This window comes from Schistocerca nitens, chromosome 1 (assembly GCF_023898315.1).
Source record: "Schistocerca nitens isolate TAMUIC-IGC-003100 chromosome 1, iqSchNite1.1, whole genome shotgun sequence".
Classification (NCBI taxonomy): domain Eukaryota; kingdom Metazoa; phylum Arthropoda; class Insecta; order Orthoptera; family Acrididae; genus Schistocerca; species Schistocerca nitens.
Genome location: NC_064614.1, coordinates 794,598,231 through 794,619,403, shown reverse-complemented (window position 1 = coordinate 794,619,403; position 21,173 = coordinate 794,598,231). Strand labels below are relative to the sequence as shown.

Here is a 21,173-nt window from a genome sequence, read left to right as displayed (position 1 = left end):
TACGCTGATACAATAGCTCCCTACTTAGCAATCATATACAACCGCTCGCTCACCGATAGATATGTACCTACAAACAGGAAAATTGCGCAGGTTGCACCAGTGTTTAAGAAGGGTAGTAGGAGTAATCCATCGAACTACAGACCTACATCATTGACGTCGGTTTGCAGTAGGGTTTTGGAGCATATATTGTATTCAAACATTATGAATCACCTCGAAGGGAACGATCTATTGATACGTAATCAGCATGGTTTCAGAAAACATCTTTATTCGCACGAAGTAATGGCCGCTATCGACAGGGGATCTCAAGTTGATCCCATATTTCTAGATTTCCGGAAAGCTTTTGACACCGTTCCTCACAAGCGACTTCTAATCAAGCTGCGGGCCTATGGGGTATCGTCTCAGTTGTGTGACTGGATTCGTGATTTCCTGTCAGGAAGGTCGAAGTTCGTAGTAATAGACGGCAAATCATCGAGTAAAATAGAAGTGATATCACGTGTTCCCCAGGGAAGCGTCCTGGGACATCTGCTGTTCCTGATCTACATAAATGACCTGGGTGACAATCTGAGCAGTTCTTTTAGGTTGGTCGCAGATGATGCTGTAATTTACCGTCTAGTAAGGTCCTCCGAAGACCAGTATCAGTTGCAAAGCGATTTAGAAAAGATTTCTGTATGGTGTGGCAGGTGGCAGTTGACGCTAAATAACGAAAAGTGTGAGGTGATCCACATGAGTTCCAAAAGAAATCCGTTGTAATTCGATTACTCGATAAATAGTACAATTCTCAAGGCTGTCAATTCAACTAAGTACCTGGGTGTTAAAATTACGAACAACTTCAGTTGGAAAGACCACATAGATAATATTGTGGGGAAGGCGAGCCAAAGGTTGCGTTTCATTGGCAGGACACTTAGAAGATGCAACACGTCCACTAAAGAGACAGCTTACACTACACTCGTTCGTCCTCTGTTAGAATATTTCTGCGCAGTGTGGGATCCTTCCCAGGTGGGATTGACGGAGGACATCGAAAGGGTGCAAAAAAGGGCAGCTCGTTTTGTATTATCACGTAATAGGGGAGAGAGTGTGGCAGATATGATACGCGAGTTGGGATGGAAGTCATTAAAGCAAAGACGTTTTTCGTCGCGGTGAGATCTATTTACGAAATTTCAGTCACCAACTTTCTCTTCCGAATGCGAAAATATTTTGTTGAGCCCATCCTACATAGGTAGGAATGATCATCAAAATAAAATAAGAGAAATCAGAGTTCGAACAGAAAGGTTTAGGTGTTCGTTTTTCCCGCGCGCTGTTCGGGAGTGGGATGGTAGAGAGATAGTATGATTGTGGTTCGACGAACCCTCTGCCAAGCACTTAAATGTGAATTGCAGAGTAATCATGTAGATGTAGATGTAGGTATTTCGAGGAACCTGGATGACGTTGCACGTGGACACGATCATCGACCTGGTTTAACAAGCAAACTGATCCATCGGACATGACGACACGATTCCACTAATCCACTTTTCAATCTCGATGATCCCGTGGCTAGTGCAATCGTACCTGACGATGTTTTTGGGTCAACTTGGCAACACGAAGTGGAGTGGTACAGAGAGAGTATGATTGTCGTTCGATGAACTCTCTGCCAAGCACTTCAATGTGAATTGCAAAGTAATCATGTAGATGTAGAAGATCGAGGCTGATCACAGATCAAGCTTTGTATATAGAGAAGTCGCTACTCTAGAAAATTGTAGCGAAATGCAGGAAGACATGCAGAGGATCCAGCCCTAATAGACGGATCGGCGCTTGACTCTTAACATAAGCCAGTTAACGTATTGTGGATAAATGGGAGGAGAGACCCGTTATGGCGCGATTACACGATTGCCGAACAATCGCTGGAAGCAGTCACAGCCATTAAACATCGAGAGTATGTTCAAGTCAAATGGCTCTGAGCACTATGGGACTTAACATCTGCCGGCCGCGGTGGCCGTGCGGTTGTAGGCGCTGCAGTCCGGAACCGCGGGACTGCTACGGTCGCAGGTTCGAATCCTGCCTCGGGAATGGATGTGAGTGATGTCCTTAGGTTAGTTAGGTTTAAGTAGTTCTAAGTTCTAGAGGACTGATGACCTAAGATGTTAAGTCCCATAGTGCTCAGAGCCATTTGAACCAACTTAACGTCTGAGGTTATCAGTCCCCTAGAACTTAGAACTACGTAAACCTAAGGACATCACACACATCCATGCCCGATGCAGGATTCGAACCTGCGACCGTAGCAGTCGCGCGGCGCCGGACTGAGCGCCTAGAACCGCTAGACCACCGCGGCCGGCCTTGCAACTTCACTTCTGAAGTACTGGTGCTCAATATGGAACACTTACTTGACAGGACTGGCGGAGGACATCGAAAATTCAAAGAAGGGCAGCTCGTTTTTTTATTAACGCAGACTTGGGGAGAGAGTATCCCGCGTATGACAAGCGGGTTGGGGCTATAATAACTGAAACAAAGACTTTATCGTCGTGGTGAGATCAAGTCAATAACGCTTTGGTTCACATCGGTCCTTAGGCAAGCAATTATTCGGCTTGGTATTGATTGGTAGAGTTGTTGGATATCCTCCATAGGGATATTCGAGCTGGAATCTCATTAACTGCAGTAGAATTGTCTTCAGTGATTAGTCCCGCATCGAAATGAGCCCCGACGACCAGAGACCATTGGACATAAATTGGCACTACATCCCTCAGGACGATATTCAACGAGTCTTTCAATCAGTGCGAAGCCGAATAACTGCTTGCATAAGGGCCAGAATGGACCAACGAATTATTGACTTACTGAATTTGTGAAGCTCTTTCCCTTGGATAAATCAACTATTTCTACTGAAAATGTAATCAATTATTTGTCTATTTATGTACATCACATCTACACAGAAATAATGAAGTGCTCGTTTTTTTTTCGTTATAGTTTTTTCCGCCAAGTGCTATTCGAGAGTGGAACGGTCGAGTAATGGTCTGAAAGTGGTTCTCATCCCGTTTTACATAAGCGACTTTCTGGTCAAAATCGAATTGCGTGTGCCTGTCGTGCCTTCGTGTAAATCAGCAACCCACGTCACCCGACGAACATGCTGCACACTGCGCGTGCGCAAAAGGAGGGGAATATGGCGGCATTTGCTAACGTCGGAAGTTTAACTATTCCCGCCGCGTTCACTCTTATTATAGAAATAAATTTTGCGCTATGGTCTCCATCTTAATCTTTATTGTGTTGTTTGCATTACATAAGCTCCTGGCATCTTATCCTACTAATGTTATACAAGACAAGTGAAATACGTGAAACCAAAAAGTTTACCTGTTACGGAAAAAAGCCTGCAAAGTGGATTAATAAGAACGCAAATAGGTAATCGTCAATTAATGAAAACTATTTCAACAGTGAAAAGGTCAGTATTACTTGAAGAGAAAAATAATCTTCTGTGTTATTTCGCGCTTAGCAAGAAAACCAGACAAAGGATAAAGCAAATAAGGAGGTATTTACTACGTTCTAGATATTGTTTGGTGTGTTTGCGAGTACATATTTTCTCTAGCTTACAAATGCATAGGTTCCGAAATGTTTTGATGACACTTTTCCTATCCTTTCAGTTCTCAGGCGTGTAGAGAATACACTTCACGGTGTTTGACAACTTCCACTACGAATTGTGCTTTGGTTATTAATAAACACTATTATCATTGCTTGTTCCTACATTTTGTTTCTGTATTTAGATTTTTTCGTAAAAAGGATACTCCCTCAGAACCTCATTTCCACACTTCAGATATTAAACTGCACAGCAGACAGCTCTCACAACAAAAAATGGTTCAAATGGCTCTGAGCACTATGGGACTTAACTTCTGAGGTCATCAGTCCCCTAGAACTTAGAACTACTTAAACCTAACTAACCTAAGGACATCACACACATCCATGCCCGAGGCAGGATTCGAACCTGCGACCGTAGCGGTCGCGCGATTCCAGACTGTAGCACCTAGAACCGCTCGACCACCCCGGCCGGCGCTCTCACAACACACACAATTTTGGCGCTGACGTGTAAAAGAATGCGACCACTCTATACAGACGAGACTACGTACAGGAATAAAACGCCAGGGGCACTGTAGCAGACTCTCTCGTCTAGATTATCTACGTCCACATCTACAGAGATAGTCCGCAAATCGCAGTGTGGTCCGTGGCGGAGGGTGCCCTGTACAACTACTAATCGTTTCCTTTCCTGTACCACTTGCAGATGGAACAAGGGAAAAACGACTGCTTGTATGCCACAATATGAGCTCTAATTTCTAGTGTATCATCTTCGTGGTCCTTAGGTGCAGTGTGTGTGTGTGAAATCTTATGGGACTTAACTGCTCAGGTCATCAGTCGCTAAGCTTACACACTACTTAACCTAAAGTACCGTAAGGCCAAACACACACACCCATGCCCGAGGGAGGACTCGAACCTCCGCCGGGACTAGCCGCACAGTCCACGACTGCAGCGCCTGAGACCGCTCGACTAATCCCGCGCGGCTACGTGTAGTGAGTGTTGGCGTCAGTAGGATCGTTCTGCAGTCAGGTTCACATGCCGGTTCTCTAAATTTTCTTAATGGTGTTCCTCGCAAAGAACGTCGCCTTCCCTCCAGGGATTTCCATTTGAGTTCGCAAAGCATCACCATAGCACTTGTGTGCTTTTCGAACTTACTGGTAGCAAATCTAGTAACACGTCTTTGAATTGCTTCGCTGTCTTTCTGTTGCGGATCCCAAATACTAGAGCAGTAGTGAGGAATAGATCGCACTAGCGTCATATATGCGGTCTCCTTTCCTAAAACTCTCTCAATGAACCGAAATCGACCATTCGCCTTCCCTAGCACAATGCTTACGTGCTCACTCCAATGTATATCGCTTTCGGCGTTACGCTCAGATATTTAAAGGACGTGACAAGGACGTATCAAGCAAAGGCACTACTAACGCTGTATCAGAACATTACAGGTTCGTTTTTCCGGTTCATCCTCATTAAATTACATTTTTCTACATTTAGATCTCGCTGCCATTCGTCACAAATAATAGAAATCTTGCTGAGTCATCTTTTATTATCCTACAGTCACTCGTGTTCGACACCTTCCGTACACCACAGCATCATCAGTAAACATCCACGGTTGTCAACTGAGATATGATAGTCGATCGTGTAACTGGTCTTTAAGTGTTAACTGTAGAGTGGTGATATAGATGAAGAATACAGATCAAGAGGGCCGACAATTAATCTTCGCTGTGTCGGTTTAAGACATGCTTCCGTCAGATATGGCGCGCTACAGTTGGGTTCGACCCTGAGGAAATACGCGGACGTTACGGGGGCCGGCTGGCGAAGGCTGCTGACGACGCTGGCGGCTGCCCGCGCCCGGTCCACGACGTCAATCCCGCCTGGGTGAAAATGAAAGCGGCCCGCCGCCGGCGGCGCCGGTGCCGCCTCCGCGATCCGCGGCTGCGGCTGCGCCCCCTCCGCCTCCCCCGCCATTTCTGCACAGGGCCACGCTCGCGGGCCTCGACTCCCTTCACCGGCTCGCCTGCCCGCGCGCCGACGGCTCGCTACAGTCTCGTCGCAGCCCCGGTGCGGAGTGTGTGCTAGACAGCTCGCGACGCGCAGCCCAGTACACAGCCAGAACGGGACTCTGAGACACGGGCCAGCCAGCCAGCCAGCCAACATGTTACGGACGAGGTAGGTGGTCCTCGCGTGCCTAACGGCCACTCAGCTGATCGCCAACCGGTCCGCGCGCGCTCCCGCGCCGCACCACGCCGCACCGGCTGACCACTCTCGCTGCGGACAGCGATCGCGTCGTCGCGAGGGAGAATTACAGTGTGGAAAAACGCGTACAGGCCGTACGAACGAGTGGTGCTAACCCCTACACCTGCATCTACTCCGTACTGTGCAAACCACTGCGAAGTGCATGCCGGAGGGTGCTTCCTACTGCACCAGTTACTATCGCTTCTTCCTGTAATCTTGAGCTCACGAACCCTACGAGTGTGATACATAAGAGGTTGTAATACAGATTCCTCACTTAAAGCTGGTTCTTGAAACATCGTAAGTAGACTGTCGAAGGATAGTTTCCGTCTGTCTTCAAGCATCTACCATTTTACTTTTTTCAATATCACTGTGACGCTCTCCCATGTGTCAACAGACCTGTCACTATACAATCTGCCTTCTTTGTATACTTTTGATATAATATGTTAGTCTCGTTTGATAGTGTCCCACACACCTAAGGAACATTCTAGGAATATTTTCCTAGTACAATACCAGAAAAAAACAAAGTCTCCCACCTGTTCTACCTACGACTCAGCCTGTGTGACGGTTGCATTACATATCCCCTACAAAGCGTAGCACCCAGGCACTTGTATGAGATGACCAATTCTAATTGTGACTCATTAATGCTGTTGTTATAAGACACTGCATTTTTTTCGGTTTTTGAAGTATACAGTTTCACGTTTCTGAATATTGACAGTAAGTTACCAATCTCTGGACCACTCACCAAGGCTTTACCGAATATTTATGCAACTTTTATCAGACAAGAGCTTCATTACACCTAACTGCATCATCTGCGAAAATTCTGTGCTTACTATTAAAACTGCCTGCGTGGTCATTAATTTACAATATAAATAGCAAGTGTCCCCAAACGCTTTCCCGGCCCACACCTGAAATTACTTGCACATCTGTCGATGACTCTCCATCCAGGATAACTTGCTGTGTCCTCCCTATCAACGAAATCCTCAATCCAAATTTCGCTTGTTATTCCGTAAGGTTATACCTCTTTGGTATGCACCAAGTAATCCGTACTGCGCCTTTATTTCCATCTAGCAAAAATCGATAGTGTTCAAGCAATCTTGAATTCCGTGGCTGTTATTAATCATTGTTGAAAGAGAATAATACCAACCACAAACACTTGAACTTTGTTTTGGGCTGTCATGTCCATCTTCAGTTGGCTACACTCATTTTGTTGTACTATTCGATTCGTCAGTAGGATGTCGTCTCCTCCTGTACACATTACAACATTTGAGTAGTTAGCGCCACTTTATTTGCTGTGTGGATCCTGGTATAACACAGAAAAATATGCTAAGTGCATGCAATTAATAACCTATAAAGTGAGTGAATTGTATGCACCTGCATTTGTTCTAGAATGAAACAAAACGCAGTTAATTAGGAAATATGAAAGTACATTTAACTCACTGACTTTAGATGTTATTAGCTGGATGCACATTAATATACAAATGTTATACATGCTTTATATAAAATGGCGCTAACTACTCAAATATTGTTCTGCAGCACACGAGTAGAAGAAATGCGGCCGACGAATCTTATACTGTAATAAAACAATCTGAAGATGGGCTGGTAGACCGAAACCTAGCAGACAGAAACTAGCCCTGCAGCAAAATAAAACTATTCAAAGGTATTTGTGGCGAAATGCGTTCTTCACCAACAGTTCTTCGTAGTTTTCTCCTTCAGGAAACAATCGAAGTTCTTTAGTATTTGGATATCTAAGACTGTCTGTAGTACACTGACGTGCAAAATATGAAGATGGTTTCCTTATAAAATAAGACACCCTCTTCGAAACCCTGGTATTACGTCTGCTAAATCAGCCACGACAACATCTCTATAGCAGCACAACAGAAGCAGTTTCTTAGGCTAGGCGTAGACGTATTCACAATTGTTTGAGATACACTCAAAATATAGGTGCTCAAGGTTCTTTTAGGGACTTGACGAGAAAACAGTAACATATTTCATTTCTTAGTTACAAGTAGGAAAAACATACTGGCACAATTGAGAGGCTCATGGGGCGTAGTGTGTAGAGTCACTGCCAGCGAAACTCAAGATTCCATCTTCGAGTACAATTGCAATTTGTCAGAAAATGAAAAGAATAAGTTTTCTATATACAGATTTAAATATTTCTATAAAACATTTTACATTTGTGGGTGTACTATCTAGACGACTAACAAATTTTTTATAAAATTTTTTACATACAAAGTACCCTTCGTGCCACTCCTTATACTTTGCTTTAATAATCACGTTGTTAGCTTCGACCAAGGTCAATCTGAGTCCTTCATTATCAACATTTAGCAACTGACTCCCAGGGTATAACTGGTAGAAGGAAATCGATAATTAAATATGATCGCTACGTTTTGAATGTTGTTTAATAGCGAGATATTGTTACAACAGTAATGGACAACATCTCCACCTTTAACATTATGAGAGACTAATTGTATCTGTCAACAAGAGATTGTCCGATTTAAGTAAACGTTTCTCAGCTTCGGCTGATATTTTCAATAGCCGACGAAACGAATGTTGAGAGGTCTTCGACGATCTTCAGTGTTTTGATGAATTCTGTCAGTCATCTACGTGTGTAGCAGCAGTTTTACAATCACGTTTGTTATGAATCTTTCAGTCTGCGTCTTTCATAAACATAATTCGAGTAAGCTTGGACTGAAGGTCGCTTTCGATGCTTGGAAGTTAGCCGACATCTGGACTCATTTATGCAGTAAAAGTACTCTGTCGTCCAATAAAATAACTCTCGTTTGTTCGTATGGATGTTCTGGAAATGGGTTATGTCTCGTGTGAATATCGACAAAAAATGCATATCAGTCTTTACTCGTGGAATAACTGATGTATTTCAAGATTTACAGAATTCCCCATAATATGCGTCAATTTGCTTATTTTAATTTTTTCTTTCATCTCGTGAAGTGAATTGTTCAGTTGGTGTGTTCTTATTCGATTATGAAAACTCACGGACAGGTGCTTGATACAACAAACACTTCGTACTTCATGAAACATCTCACGTAAGAATTGCGAAACTGTGCGTTGTTTCGTGCTACTGAAGTCAACGCACGCCAGTGAAGTTTCTGTGTGCTTTTGTCGTTGCATGAAACAGTGTTGTTATGAAACGAGTTGAGGACTACGAAGGAGGACATTAATTTTGAAACGTACCTCGTAACCACGGTGCGAAACGAGGCCAGAAGCCAACGTCTTTCTTATTGTGTCAACACTGGCTGCAGTTCTAGGTTAGTGAGGACAAAGGTCTTTACTATTAGAATAAAAGTTACGGAATGCAAGTAAAATTATGTTTCTGTTACTGCTTCGACTAATTCTATCGTTCAGAAAGTGTTTTCTGCCGTACAACACGAACGATGCACGTTTAAATAAATATTTTAAATACGAATTTTGGCGTCTTGTCAAACTTATCATGTGGTTCTATATCAGTGAGACATCATGACAACAACAGATGCGGAGAACATGGTTCGCTGTACCGAATCGAATGCTAGGCATGGTTAGACCTCTCTGAAAAATGAGAAAATATGATTTCGATAAGAAGGACATCAACGATAAAGAAATGAGTTATTGCGAATTGTCACCTAAGATTTGCTATTGAATTTCGAGTTTGGAATAAGTAACAACGGCAGGTGTTGTCCCCAAGTGGGGGAAGGGAGTAACTTGAATAAGGTCTTGGTGTTTCAGGTCGAAACTAAGACGCTCAGCGAGCTTCGGGACTACGGTCGCATACATTTCAATTGGAGCATCAATCTCATACATGGTATTTTCACCTAAATTATTAAGTGAGATTTAATACTCAAAATTCCGCAGTACATCATTCGAACTTTAAGCTTACTAGTGAATATCATTGACACTCAGAGGAGTTGTGTACCTACATGTTGAAGTAAAATAAATCAATGATGTGAAACTTCACTGTTGTCTTTGCAGGCAGGAGAAGAAAATTCACATGTATCATTTGCACCACAACTGAGTTGGGGTGCAATGTGTGTCAAATTATATAATAATCTTGTTATTACCCGTCATGAACGCGAAGCTCTTTTCAAGAAGAAAAGTGTGACTATATTGGGTCCATACATTGTTGTAGTAGCTATTGCGTGTCAAACTTCGAACGTACTGTGAAAAATCGAGGTTTTTCCAAATGATAGGTTGGTGATTCTGTTCTTATTGATCGTTAAAATCTCCGCCTTACATTCTTCCATCGTGCTCTGCATACCGTGTTATCCTCGCACTCGTTTTTATTAAGTAAGCGCAAAATGCAAAATCACCGAAGAAAAAGATTTTTCACATTGATTTCTTACAAACACTAACTTCTCACGAGTAAACGAGTTATATTTCTCAGAGGTACAGTGTTGGCCGCATACAATATAACTCACATATTTTTTTGTTGCCAGTAGAAAGCCATCTTATTTAATTGTTGCAATTTTGATGGAGCCGAGAAGTGTGCTCTCGTATTCTGCCATAGTTGTTTACCTGCGTACTTCCTCTCATTTTCACCGAGAGCAGATGATTTGGATTTCGAATGAAATGTGAACTCAGATCCACAGCCCGTGGTCTAGTGGCTAGCGTTGCTACCTCTGGGTCACGGGGTTTCGGGTTCGATTCCCGGCCGGGTTGGGGATTTTCTCTGACCGGGGACTAGGTTTTTGTGTTGTCTTCATCATCATCATTCGTGACAGTGGCTAGAATGGACTGTGTAAAAAATTGGACTGTGAAGAAATTGGGACTTTGTACGGGCGCTGATGACCGTGCTGTTGAGCGCCCCACAAACCAAACATCATCGAGTGATCACTCGTCAAAAGTTAGGGAAAGATATTTTTGTATCGTGCCACTCAATACAAATAGGCTGACACCGCTGGGCCCCTTCGACAATTTTGATGTGAAGCAGAAAACAAAACAAAGAAAGGTTGAAGAAATCACACCGTGACTAATAAAAAGAACAATTGGTTTCGTGATATTGCCATTCAGCAACTGTAGAAGACCCAGACAAGTGGAGAGTATTGCTGAGTTGCTGCGAAGTGTAACCAACAACGGAGGCTCAAAATGGCTCTGAGCACTATGGGACTTAACATCTGTGGCCATCAGTCCCCTAGAACTTAGAAATACTTAAGCCTAACTAACCTAAGGACATCACACACATCCATGCCCGAGGCATGACCGTAGCAGTCGCGCGGTTCCGGACTGAGCGCCTGGAACCGCTCGGCCACCGCGGCCGGCACAACGGAGGCAAAAGCCGTTAATATTCATTGCTGTCACGCTGCACGCTGTCGGTTCCACATGAAACAAGACAGACGGTAAGATGAAGGCAAATCTACGGTATTCCGACTGCGAGGTAGAGTCGTCTTCCGTCGGCCGAGAAGGCCTGCCCATCTTCTCGCGACAGACGCCACTGCATCGTCGTTCGCCTTGGGGCTTGCATGCATCTCGTGCCGTAGAAAGCAGTGACGCAAAGTTTTCCCAGCAGTTCATCAAAGCGCCAGCGGCGATGCCTTTCGTAAACACACCGCTGTTGGCGCACGTGGCTTGTTCGAGTGGACTCTGTACATGCACGCTGGCCGCTATTCCTGTCCAAATGTCAGTGTCCAGTCAGGATAATACGGCCGTTTCCCGGTATCTGTAAGACGTTCGCTTGACGAATTTCTACATGTTTCCAAGTATGTAAACGGGTTCAGGGAGTTTCACATCTGTGTTACTAGTTTTAAGGAAACTACCGGCGCGGGTGGACATAGTAGGTTTTCAGACACTGAAACAAGAGCATTGAAATGTTAGTCCGACTATCCAAATTTAGATTTTTTGCAATGTCATGGTATTAAGGTGAATGCCCGAATGAATGCCTATCTTAGTGTGCGGCTGAGGTAGTATTTATTTATTTACTTCTTTTCTTCAACAATTATTGAAAATAATGTTGCTGAAATCGGAACCAGTGATGGGAGACTAGTATCTGTCAAAGCAGAGGAATCTTTTTGACCATCTGTCCCTGCAACTATACCACTGTGAAATGCCACTTGGAAGTAAGAATCTCCACGGTTGCCATAATCCGTGTCACAACTACAGACAGCACATTCTTTAGCAATGTGCAATGAAGCTCTCAAGAAATCTCGTTGCGCAAACAACACTATTACAGCCAACAAAAGGTCGAAACACTACTACGACGTTATATGTGTAGTTAAAAATTAAAAATGGGTGTTTGTAAATTGTCGGTGTTGTGGTTTCAAAATCCCGATCAGTCAATAAAGGTGGCGTTATCTTCTCCCTAGGAAGATATCTGGGCAAACTGTTAAACTGCAAAAGATGTTCTTCAACATCTTCATGATAGCTATTGATTTGCCCCATATATAACACTGCTTTGGCTCCTAATGTGATAAAGTAAATCAAATACGTTTTTTTAAAATATTTCCTTCCAAAGTACTATGAAAATGGTTTGATTTCTGAACAAGATATGAGTGTACTGCTACCACGCAGTTCTAAGTCCATAGCCATTACAGGTGTAGCTCTATAGCATGGGAAAGGACTATCAGCGTACAGTATACAGTAAAGAGATAATCTCTGTCATGGCAACAGGAGCCGGCCGCCACACAATAACAGTCATAAAAAAACACCGGCTTCTGTAAAGAAAAACAGACCTGCAATGCCGAAAAATTTGTTTTGATCTATCTATCGTTTTCAACAACATTAATTTCAGTTTCCTCTTCCCTTCTTGGCAAAACTGGGAAGTATCAACACTTCAGATTTACTGTAGTTACGATTTAAGGCCATAAAAAGGGCGTCACCAATGACATAAAATTACGGTTATGCACACTCATATTAACGGACTTTTGAACTGTTTCTTGGGAACTACTCTAGTGGTATAGCTGCAAGTCTGAGCATGACACAGCTCCTAGTGTACATAAACAGCGCGCGCAATGCCGATGTGGGGCTATCCAAAGTCCATTTGCAACGTAACTCCGTATGTGTCATAAGCACAAACGGGAAGACGGAATTCGTGACAGTTTAGCAGTGAGTGTAGCGTTACACAACGCAGCCTAACGGTGTACAGAGCGGCTATTTGCATTTCTTGAGGTGCAGCACTTGTGCCGTGAAGCTGCCCAGTTAACAGAGAACCGCATCTCTCTTCGAAAATATGTAAACTGCTAAAACAAACATTCCAGCAGTCGCTTGGCGTTACAGAGAGAAATAAAGGGGATCAAATTCTGTACGATGGGTCGTCCGCAGCTCGTGGTCGTGTGGTAGCGTTCTCGCTTCCCGCGCCCGGGTTCCCGGGTGCGATTCCCGGCGGGGTCAGGGCCTTTCTCTGCCTCGTGATGACTGGGTGTTGTGTGATGTCCTTAGGTTGGTTAAGTTTAAGTAGTTCTGAGTTCTAGGGGACTGATGACCATAGATGTTCAGTCCCATAGTGCTCAGAGCCATTTGAATCTGTACGATGCGTCCAATGTATGGCGAGCGAATTATATTGTTTCGTCGCCATGCGCAACGGTAAGAAAATTTACAAGCAGGTTGAATATATACGCCATGTACACATAAGGTAAGGTGTGAGATTAGGAGCAAACTTGGAGAGTTACCTGGGAAAATTTATGAGACGGCTTCATTGATGATTCTGACTGAGAATGCTCCAGCGAGTTTAAGTTTCGTAGTTTATAAAAGCCACTTAAAACTAGGTAACAACAACTTAGTAACGAAAGATAGTCCTTTCCTTAAGGACTGTTGAGGCACAAAATCACTGTATGTGATGGAGAGGCTTATGAGGAAATACAAACATTCAGAACAAAGGACAAAATGGCTCTGAGCACTATGAGACTCAACTGCTGTGGTCATCAGTCCCCTAGAACTTAGAACTACTTAAACTTAACTAACCTAAGGACATCACACACATCCATGCCCCAGGCAGAATTCGAACCTGCGACCGTAGCAGTCGCACGGTTCCGTATTGCGCGCCTAGAACCGTGAGACCACCGCGGCCGGCAACAAAGGACAGAAATGGATTTTAGCTTTTCGTCATTAACTTTGTCACGTCGTCGTAATCAACGCATATTCCTTCTGTATGTAACTGTGTCTAACATGTAACGAATTCTTGGTGAATCGTGCAGGACAATATTTCATCTTACATTTTTAAAAAGAAAATACACTCCTGGAAATTGAAATAAGAACACCATGAATTCATTGTCCCAGGAAGGGGAAACTTTATTGACACATTCCTGGGGTCAGATACATCACATGATCACACTGACAGAACCACAGGCACATAGACACAGGCAACAGAGCATGCACAATGTCGGCACTAGTACAGTGTATATCCACCTTTCGCAGCAATGCAGGCTGCTATTCTCCCATGGAGACGATCGTAGAGGTGCTGGATGTAGTCCTGTGGAACGGCTTGCCATGCCATTTCCACCTGGCGCCTCAGTTGGACCAGCGTTCGTGCTGGACGTGCAGACCGCGTGAGACGACGCTTCATCCAGTCCCAAACATGCTCAATGGGGGACAGATCCGGAGATCTTGCTGGCCAGGGTAGTTGACTTACACCTTCTAGAGCACGTTGGGTGGCACGGGATACATGCGGACGTGCATTGTCCTGTTGGAACAGCAAGTTCCCTTGCCGGTCTAGGAATGGTAGAACGATGGGTTCGATGACGGTTTGGATGTACCGTGCACTATTCAGTGTCCCCTCGACGATCACCAGTGGTGTACGGCCAGTGTAGGAGATCGCTCCCCACACCATGATGCCGGGTGTTGGCCCTGTGTGCCTCGGTCGTATGCAGTCCTGATTGTGGCGCTCACCTGCACGGCGCCAAACACGCATACGACCATCATTGGCACCAAGGCAGAAGCGACTCTCATCGCTGAAGACGACACGTCTCCATTCGTCCCTCCATTCACGCCTGTCGCGACACCACTGGAGGCGGGCTGCACGATGTTGGGGCGTGAGCGGAAGACGGCCTAACGGTGTGCGGGACCGTAGCCCAGCTTCATGGAGACGGTTGCGAATGGTCCTCGCCGATACCCCAGGAGCAACAGTGTCCCTAATTTGCTGGGAAGTGGCGGTGCGGTCCCCTACGGCACTGCGTAGGATCCTACGGTCTTGGCGTGCATCCGTGCGTCGCTGCGGTCCGGTCCCAGGTCGACGGGCACGTGCACCTTCCGCCGACCACTGGCGACAACATCGATGTACTGTGGAGACCTCACGCCCCACGTGTTGAGCAATTCGGCGGTACGTCCACCCGGCCTCCCGCATGCCCACTATACGCCCTCGCTCAAAGTCCGTCAACTGCACATACGGTTCACGTCCACGCTGTCGCAGCATGCTACCAGTGTTAAAGACTGCGATGGAGCTCCGTATGCCACGGCAAACTGGCTGACACTGACGGCGGCGGTGCACAAATGCTGCGCAGCTAGCGCCATTCGACGGCCAACACCGCGGTTCCTGGTGTGTCCGCTGTGCCGTGCGTGTGACCATTGCTTGTACAGCCCTCTCGCAGTGTCCGGAGCAAGTATGGTGGGTCTGACACACCGGTGTCAATGTGTTCTTTTTTCCATTTCCAGGAGTGTAGGCTTCTCTGAAGATAAGCTCTGCTCTTCTCGTAACAAGACCACTGTCGCAACCATTAACACATCTTGCCCGATTTTGCTCGCCACTACAGGCTTGTCGGCAATAGAGAAAAAAATACTGAGGCAATATTCCGGTTAGATAGTGGGTGTGGTCCTTTCCTTCAATAACAGACTGGGTGCGGCAGCAGCCGGTAAAAGGGAATTTCTCCCGCGGGGCAGTAACCTCAATCCTGCTAAATGCCTAACACTTGCAGCTGGTCTCGGTAACAGTAGCTGTATTCTACATTCTGGCTGTCTGTTATCTGTTTATCTTGATGAAATTTCTGGGCTGGAAATAATCTATCTTCTGATTTCACCATGTATTATTGTTAGAACACTTGTTTACGAAGACGGCCACTGTGGCAGGCGGTTCTAGGCGCTTCATTCCGGAACCGCGCTGCTGCTGCGGTCGCGGGTTCGAATTCCGCTTCGGGCATTGATGTGTGAGATGTCCTTAGGTTAGTTAGGTTTAAGTAGTTCTAAGTCTAGGGGACTGATGACCTCAGATGTTAAGTCCCATAGTGCTTAGAGCCATTTGAACCATTTGTTTACGAAAAGATATAGTGGGAGGAGGAGTGTCGGTGTGTCGTCCGACGTCCTTGCCGAAATTTATCAAACCATTTTGTGTATAACGTCGCGTCGTAGAATAAAATGTCATCTGAGGATTTGATTGAGTTTCAGTAATCTTGTACCAGCCGCCGATCTTGTAGGTTCGTAGTCCAGAAGATAACTACTGAAAGTCAGTGAAAACGTCGGCTCTCATGTGCTTTTTAAAACAGACCAGTTCTTCCCAGCGGTGAATTCGCAGTATTTCGTGCTAAATTTCTAACTAAATTAGACTGCGGGAGACCATAAATCTGCTGTCTCCAGATGATGCAACGCAGTCCACGGAATTACGGCTGACAGCATTCATTACTTGTGCTGCCAAGACTTTGCAGAAAGTATTGCCCCCAACATACCATTAATCCAACAGAAGCTTTGGAACTCAGCATGCGAACATAATATTTCTGTTTTTGGGTTATCTGACTACAACTTGAAGTGATGTACATAATATATTCTGAGCGCCCAAAACTTGCAAGCACTCTGATGAATTTATATTTATTTAAAAATGTTATTCCTTTACGCTGGCTCGCATGAAAGGATTAGCTTCAGAATATTATTGGGGCAGCAAATAATATTCCTTTCAGTCTATATTTCATGTATTTACTTTTCTGGACATGTTCTTCTCTTGATGTAACTAAACAAAAATTCACTTAACGGAGATAGAAAATAGTTTCTTATTGGTGTTCAGCCAACCATACCTAGCGTGTTAACGTAACAACACAGCCACTACTGCACATGTAAATAACAAATTGGGTTTGTATGCTTCTCAAACCGATACGTTAAACACAAGATCCCCTTCTTTTAATTTTCTAAAAATAAATATCTTAATTGTTCAGCTTCTTTCGATTTCTACTGCACCTTACTTCTTGGTTTGATTCATGATACCTTAGCTGTTATCAGCCTACATTTTCTTGACGCAAGTTGCGCTACGTCCTCCAAAGAACTTTTGGCTAGGTGAACAATCCATAATTCTGTTTCCATTAGAAGTATTTGAATTAACATAGTTGCAAAATTACGGGTCACTAGTTATCGTGTCATAGCTACTCATTCTACTATATGCTTCATTTCTTCAATAGGATCCAAGACCTGTGAAGATTTCTCCGTTTTCGCTGTAGCTTTTCGCTGGAGAAGCAGTTGTCAATGTAATCAGTCGAATGATTTATGTTTCTGCGAACACGACAAGTACCGCTTTTGGAAAAAAAGCAGTCGTGGTTGAAGGGAACGACACTAACTTCCTAAAACTTTCTTCCACAAATCAATGTAAATCTACCACTAGCATCAATATAATTTTGACTGTAGAGTTCAAGTACCAAAAGCTGTGCTGGGAAGTAACTATGTTCACGTTATGATTAAAAGTGCAAGCGTCAAACTTACTACTACACCACGCAATCTACACTTTCCAAATGAAATTTCCCTCTATCAGAAATATGGTAAGCTATAAACATATGAAGAGTACTCATCGCCAGTAAAAGCTATGTTCATGAAGAAAGAAACAACGAAAAACTACTTGCTGACTATCACTAAGGGGAATTGCCGCAAAGTTTGGGTCGCTAACATATTCGGAAAGATCGGTTTTTAAGTCTCAAAAATGAATCTACTTTAGATTTGCTGTAATTATTCTCAATCACTGCAGGCGAGTGGCCGAAACTGTTTCCTTGGAAAGCAAAACTACCATTCCTGTCGAAGTCTGACGTTCATTCTGCCTCGGCTTTCGAAGACAGCTACAATGCAGTAATATTTATATCTTTGGGTAGCACGTTCATCTGTGAACAAGACTTCGTCGATGAAAGGAATTCTTTACAGAAATCACCTATTGTTCCGCAATTACGCCAGAATCGACAGCCAGTGTGCCTCACGTCTTCGGTAATCCCGCCAGACTAGCTACTGATGAACTGATGCGCGATAGGGATGGAATCTCTTTGTATGCAAAATGCGAAATGTGTTAGACTCATACTGAAGAAGCAATTCCGCCTTTTCCTAAGATAATGCACAACTGTAAGCAACGTCAGATTTATTTTGTGTGTTCACTACCTGCATACTGATAACTTCTTTGTAGCAGTCCACTGTCTGTCCAAGATCAGTTTTCCAAAGCACGTACAGCTACGATACACATTCCCTTTCAGTGTATTGCACATTAACACGAACTGTTCCTGGTGTGTACCTGCTGCATTCTTCCAAAATAATGACATTCAGACGTTCGTTCTTTATGTAGAAGATGTAGCATAATATCAGTGCACGGGAAACATAAAAAAAGGCAATTGTTCTCCCTCCAAATTGTTTAATACACTAATTTTCTCGCCATTGTCATTAACTTTCGAATGGCGCGATGTGGTTACTCTTTACGAACACCACGCCCCACAGACTGTGGTGCGAAAGAACATTCCGTCAAATTAGTTCTCAAAACAAAACGCTGAGCCTCGAGGACTACATTTCCCTGAAATTAAGTGTAGAACTTCGGAAGTGACACGTAGTTGAATTTACCTTCTTAAAAATTCGCATTTGATTTGAAGACAATATTTTGATATTGTTTTTGCGGTTGTTTAGAAAACTATGGCAATAAGTGTCATAGTATTTAGTGAGCACATTGCTGGAGTTTTTCTGAGCGAAAGTAGTTATGAAGATGTTTTAGATTGTCACGTTGGGCGACAGCCATTTCGTGTCTCTTAGCAGAAAAAGTAGTTATCGTCAGCTGAATATACAGTAATGGACCTCAGTAGAAGATTAGCGTTCAACGACCAGTGACGGCAAGGTTATTAGAGACGTAGCGTAAGATCGGGTAGGAGAAATGCTGTGAGAGGAAGCCGGTCACGTCTTTTCTCGCGGAGCCATCTCCGCATTTGCCTTAACCTACTTAGACAATCATCGGAAAATCTCAACCTGGATAGTAGAACGGTCATTTGAGTTCCGCTCCTTCTGAATATCAATCCCATGAACAGTTCGCCACTCCGCTCGGTAACCAATAACTTCGACTGGTTCACGTCCTACTGTTTATTACTACACACATCAAAAAAAGGTATGCGTCACCTCGGTTTCGAGGTCCCGAACCTGTACTGAAAATTGGTATAGAGATCAACGTATACACCATGTCCGCCCTTTTTATTGCTCATGAAAACCACACATTGCACGTTGTACCACCATACAACCAGACCTTCAGAGCTGGTGGTCCAGATTGCTGCACACACCGGTACCTCTAATACCCAGTAGCAGGTCCTCTTGCATTAATGCATGACTGTATTCGTCGTGGCATACTACCCACAAGTTCTTCAAGGCACTGTTGTACCAGATTGTCCCAGTCCTCAACGGCGATTCGGCGTAGACCCCTCAAAGTGGTTGGTGGGTCACGTCGTCCATTAACAGTTCTTTTCAATCTATCCCACGCATGTTCGACAGAGTTCATGTCTGGAGAACATGATGGCTACTCTAGTTGAGCGAGTGCCGGCCGCTGTGGCCGAGCGGTTCTAGGAGCTTCAGTCCGGCACCGCGCTGCTGCTAAGGTCGCGGGTTCGAATCCTGCCCCGGGCATGGATGTGTGTAATGTCCTTAGGTTAGTTAGGTTTAAGTAGTTCTAAGTTCTAGGGGACTGATGACCTCAGATGTTAAGTCCCATAGTGCTTAGAGCAATTCGAACCATTCTGTAGTCAAGCGATGTAATTATCCTGGAGGAAGTCATTCACAAGATGTGCACTATGGGGGCGCGAATTGTCCTCCATGAAGACGAATACCTCCCCAATATGCTGCCGATATGGTTGCACTATCGGTCGGAGGATGGCAGTCGCGTATCGTAGAGCCATTACGGCGCCTTCTGTGACCACCAGCGACGTACGTCGGCCACCAAATAATGCCACCCCAAAACAGCAGGGAACCTCCACCTTGCTCCACTCGGTGGACAATGTGTCTAAGGTGTTCAGTCTGACTGGGTTGCTTCCAAACACGTCTCCAAAGATTGTCTGGTTGAAGGCACATGCGACACTCATCGGTGAAGAGAACGTGATGCTGAGCGGTCCGTTCGGCGTGTTGTTGGGCCCATCTGTACCGCGTTGCATGGTGTTGTTGTTGCAAACATGGACCTTGTCATGGACGTCGAGAGTGAAGTTGCGCATCACGCAGCCTATTGTGCACAGTTTAAGTCGTAACACTACGTCCTCTGGCTGCACGAAAAGCATTATTCAACATGGTGCCGTTGCTGTCAGGGTTCCTCCGAGCCATAATTTGTAGGTAACGGTCATCAACTGCAGTAGTAGCCCTTGGGCGGTCTGAGCGAGGCATGTCATCGAGAGTTCCTGTCTCTCTGTATGTCCTCCATGTCCGAACAACATCCCTTTGGTTCACTCTGAAACGCCTGGATACTTCCCTTGTTGAGAGCCTTTCTGGCACAAAGTAACAATGCGGAAGCGATCGAACCGCAGTATTGACCGTCCAAGCATGGCTGAACTACAGACAACACGAGCCGTGTACCCCCTTCCTGGTGGAATGACTGGAACTGATTGGCTGTTGGACTCCCTTCGTCTAATAGGCGCTGGTCATACATGGTTATTTACATCTTTGGGCGGGTTTAGTGATACAATACCCACAGTCAACGTCTATGTTCAGGAATTCTGGGAGCCGGGGTGATGCAAAACTTTTTTTGATGTGTGTTTCGAGTTTGTCAGAGAATGACTATTTTACAGTACATCTTCGTCTCAGGGATCGGCCTTAAGTTTGTTTATGGAGTTGACTTTTTTCCACTTAAGCTGTTTTCGTTAACTCCTCTCCTTAGTTATACAACTAGTTCTGACTTAAAAATCCCTTTTCCAATTTCTATCAACATTAAGATGCCACATACATCAAAATGTTAGAAAATTCACCGCGAGTCGCTACTGTTTGTGATGGCTTAAAAATTATACAGCAAAATTTATAAACCATCACGAATTGTAGCAACTCACCTGTAACCGCAGAGGTTTGCATGCGTATAGTACTATGATCTTGGCAAACACTCGAAAATGACTTTTTACGTCGAATCTAATGTGACTAAGAAGACAACCTAAACGGGAAAAATGTCACCTACGTTCAGTGTATAGTACCTTCATTACGCCTGAAACTGTAACAAAAAAAATCACTCTCGATCAGGATATTTTTACTAACACTGTTCTTACGTCAGGTTGCTAGTGGTACACCAATCTTTGTAGACTTGCTGGGCAGTACTCGTTGAGAGACCAACA

The 21,173-nt window shown here is 44.4% G+C and overlaps 1 protein-coding gene across 1 annotated transcript in view; it reads left to right on the top strand.

Moving 5' to 3' along the window:
* The first annotated feature begins 5,525 nt into the window (after positions 1-5,525).
* LOC126262364 (chorion peroxidase-like) overlaps positions 5,526-21,173 on the top strand; it is a 260,243-nt gene continuing 244,595 nt past the window's right edge. Inside the window, exon 1 of the mRNA XM_049958952.1 lies at positions 5,526-5,694. Coding sequence (XP_049814909.1) covers positions 5,681-5,694 — 14 coding nt within the window. The 5' untranslated portion in view covers positions 5,526-5,680. The remainder of the gene's footprint in view (positions 5,695-21,173) is intronic.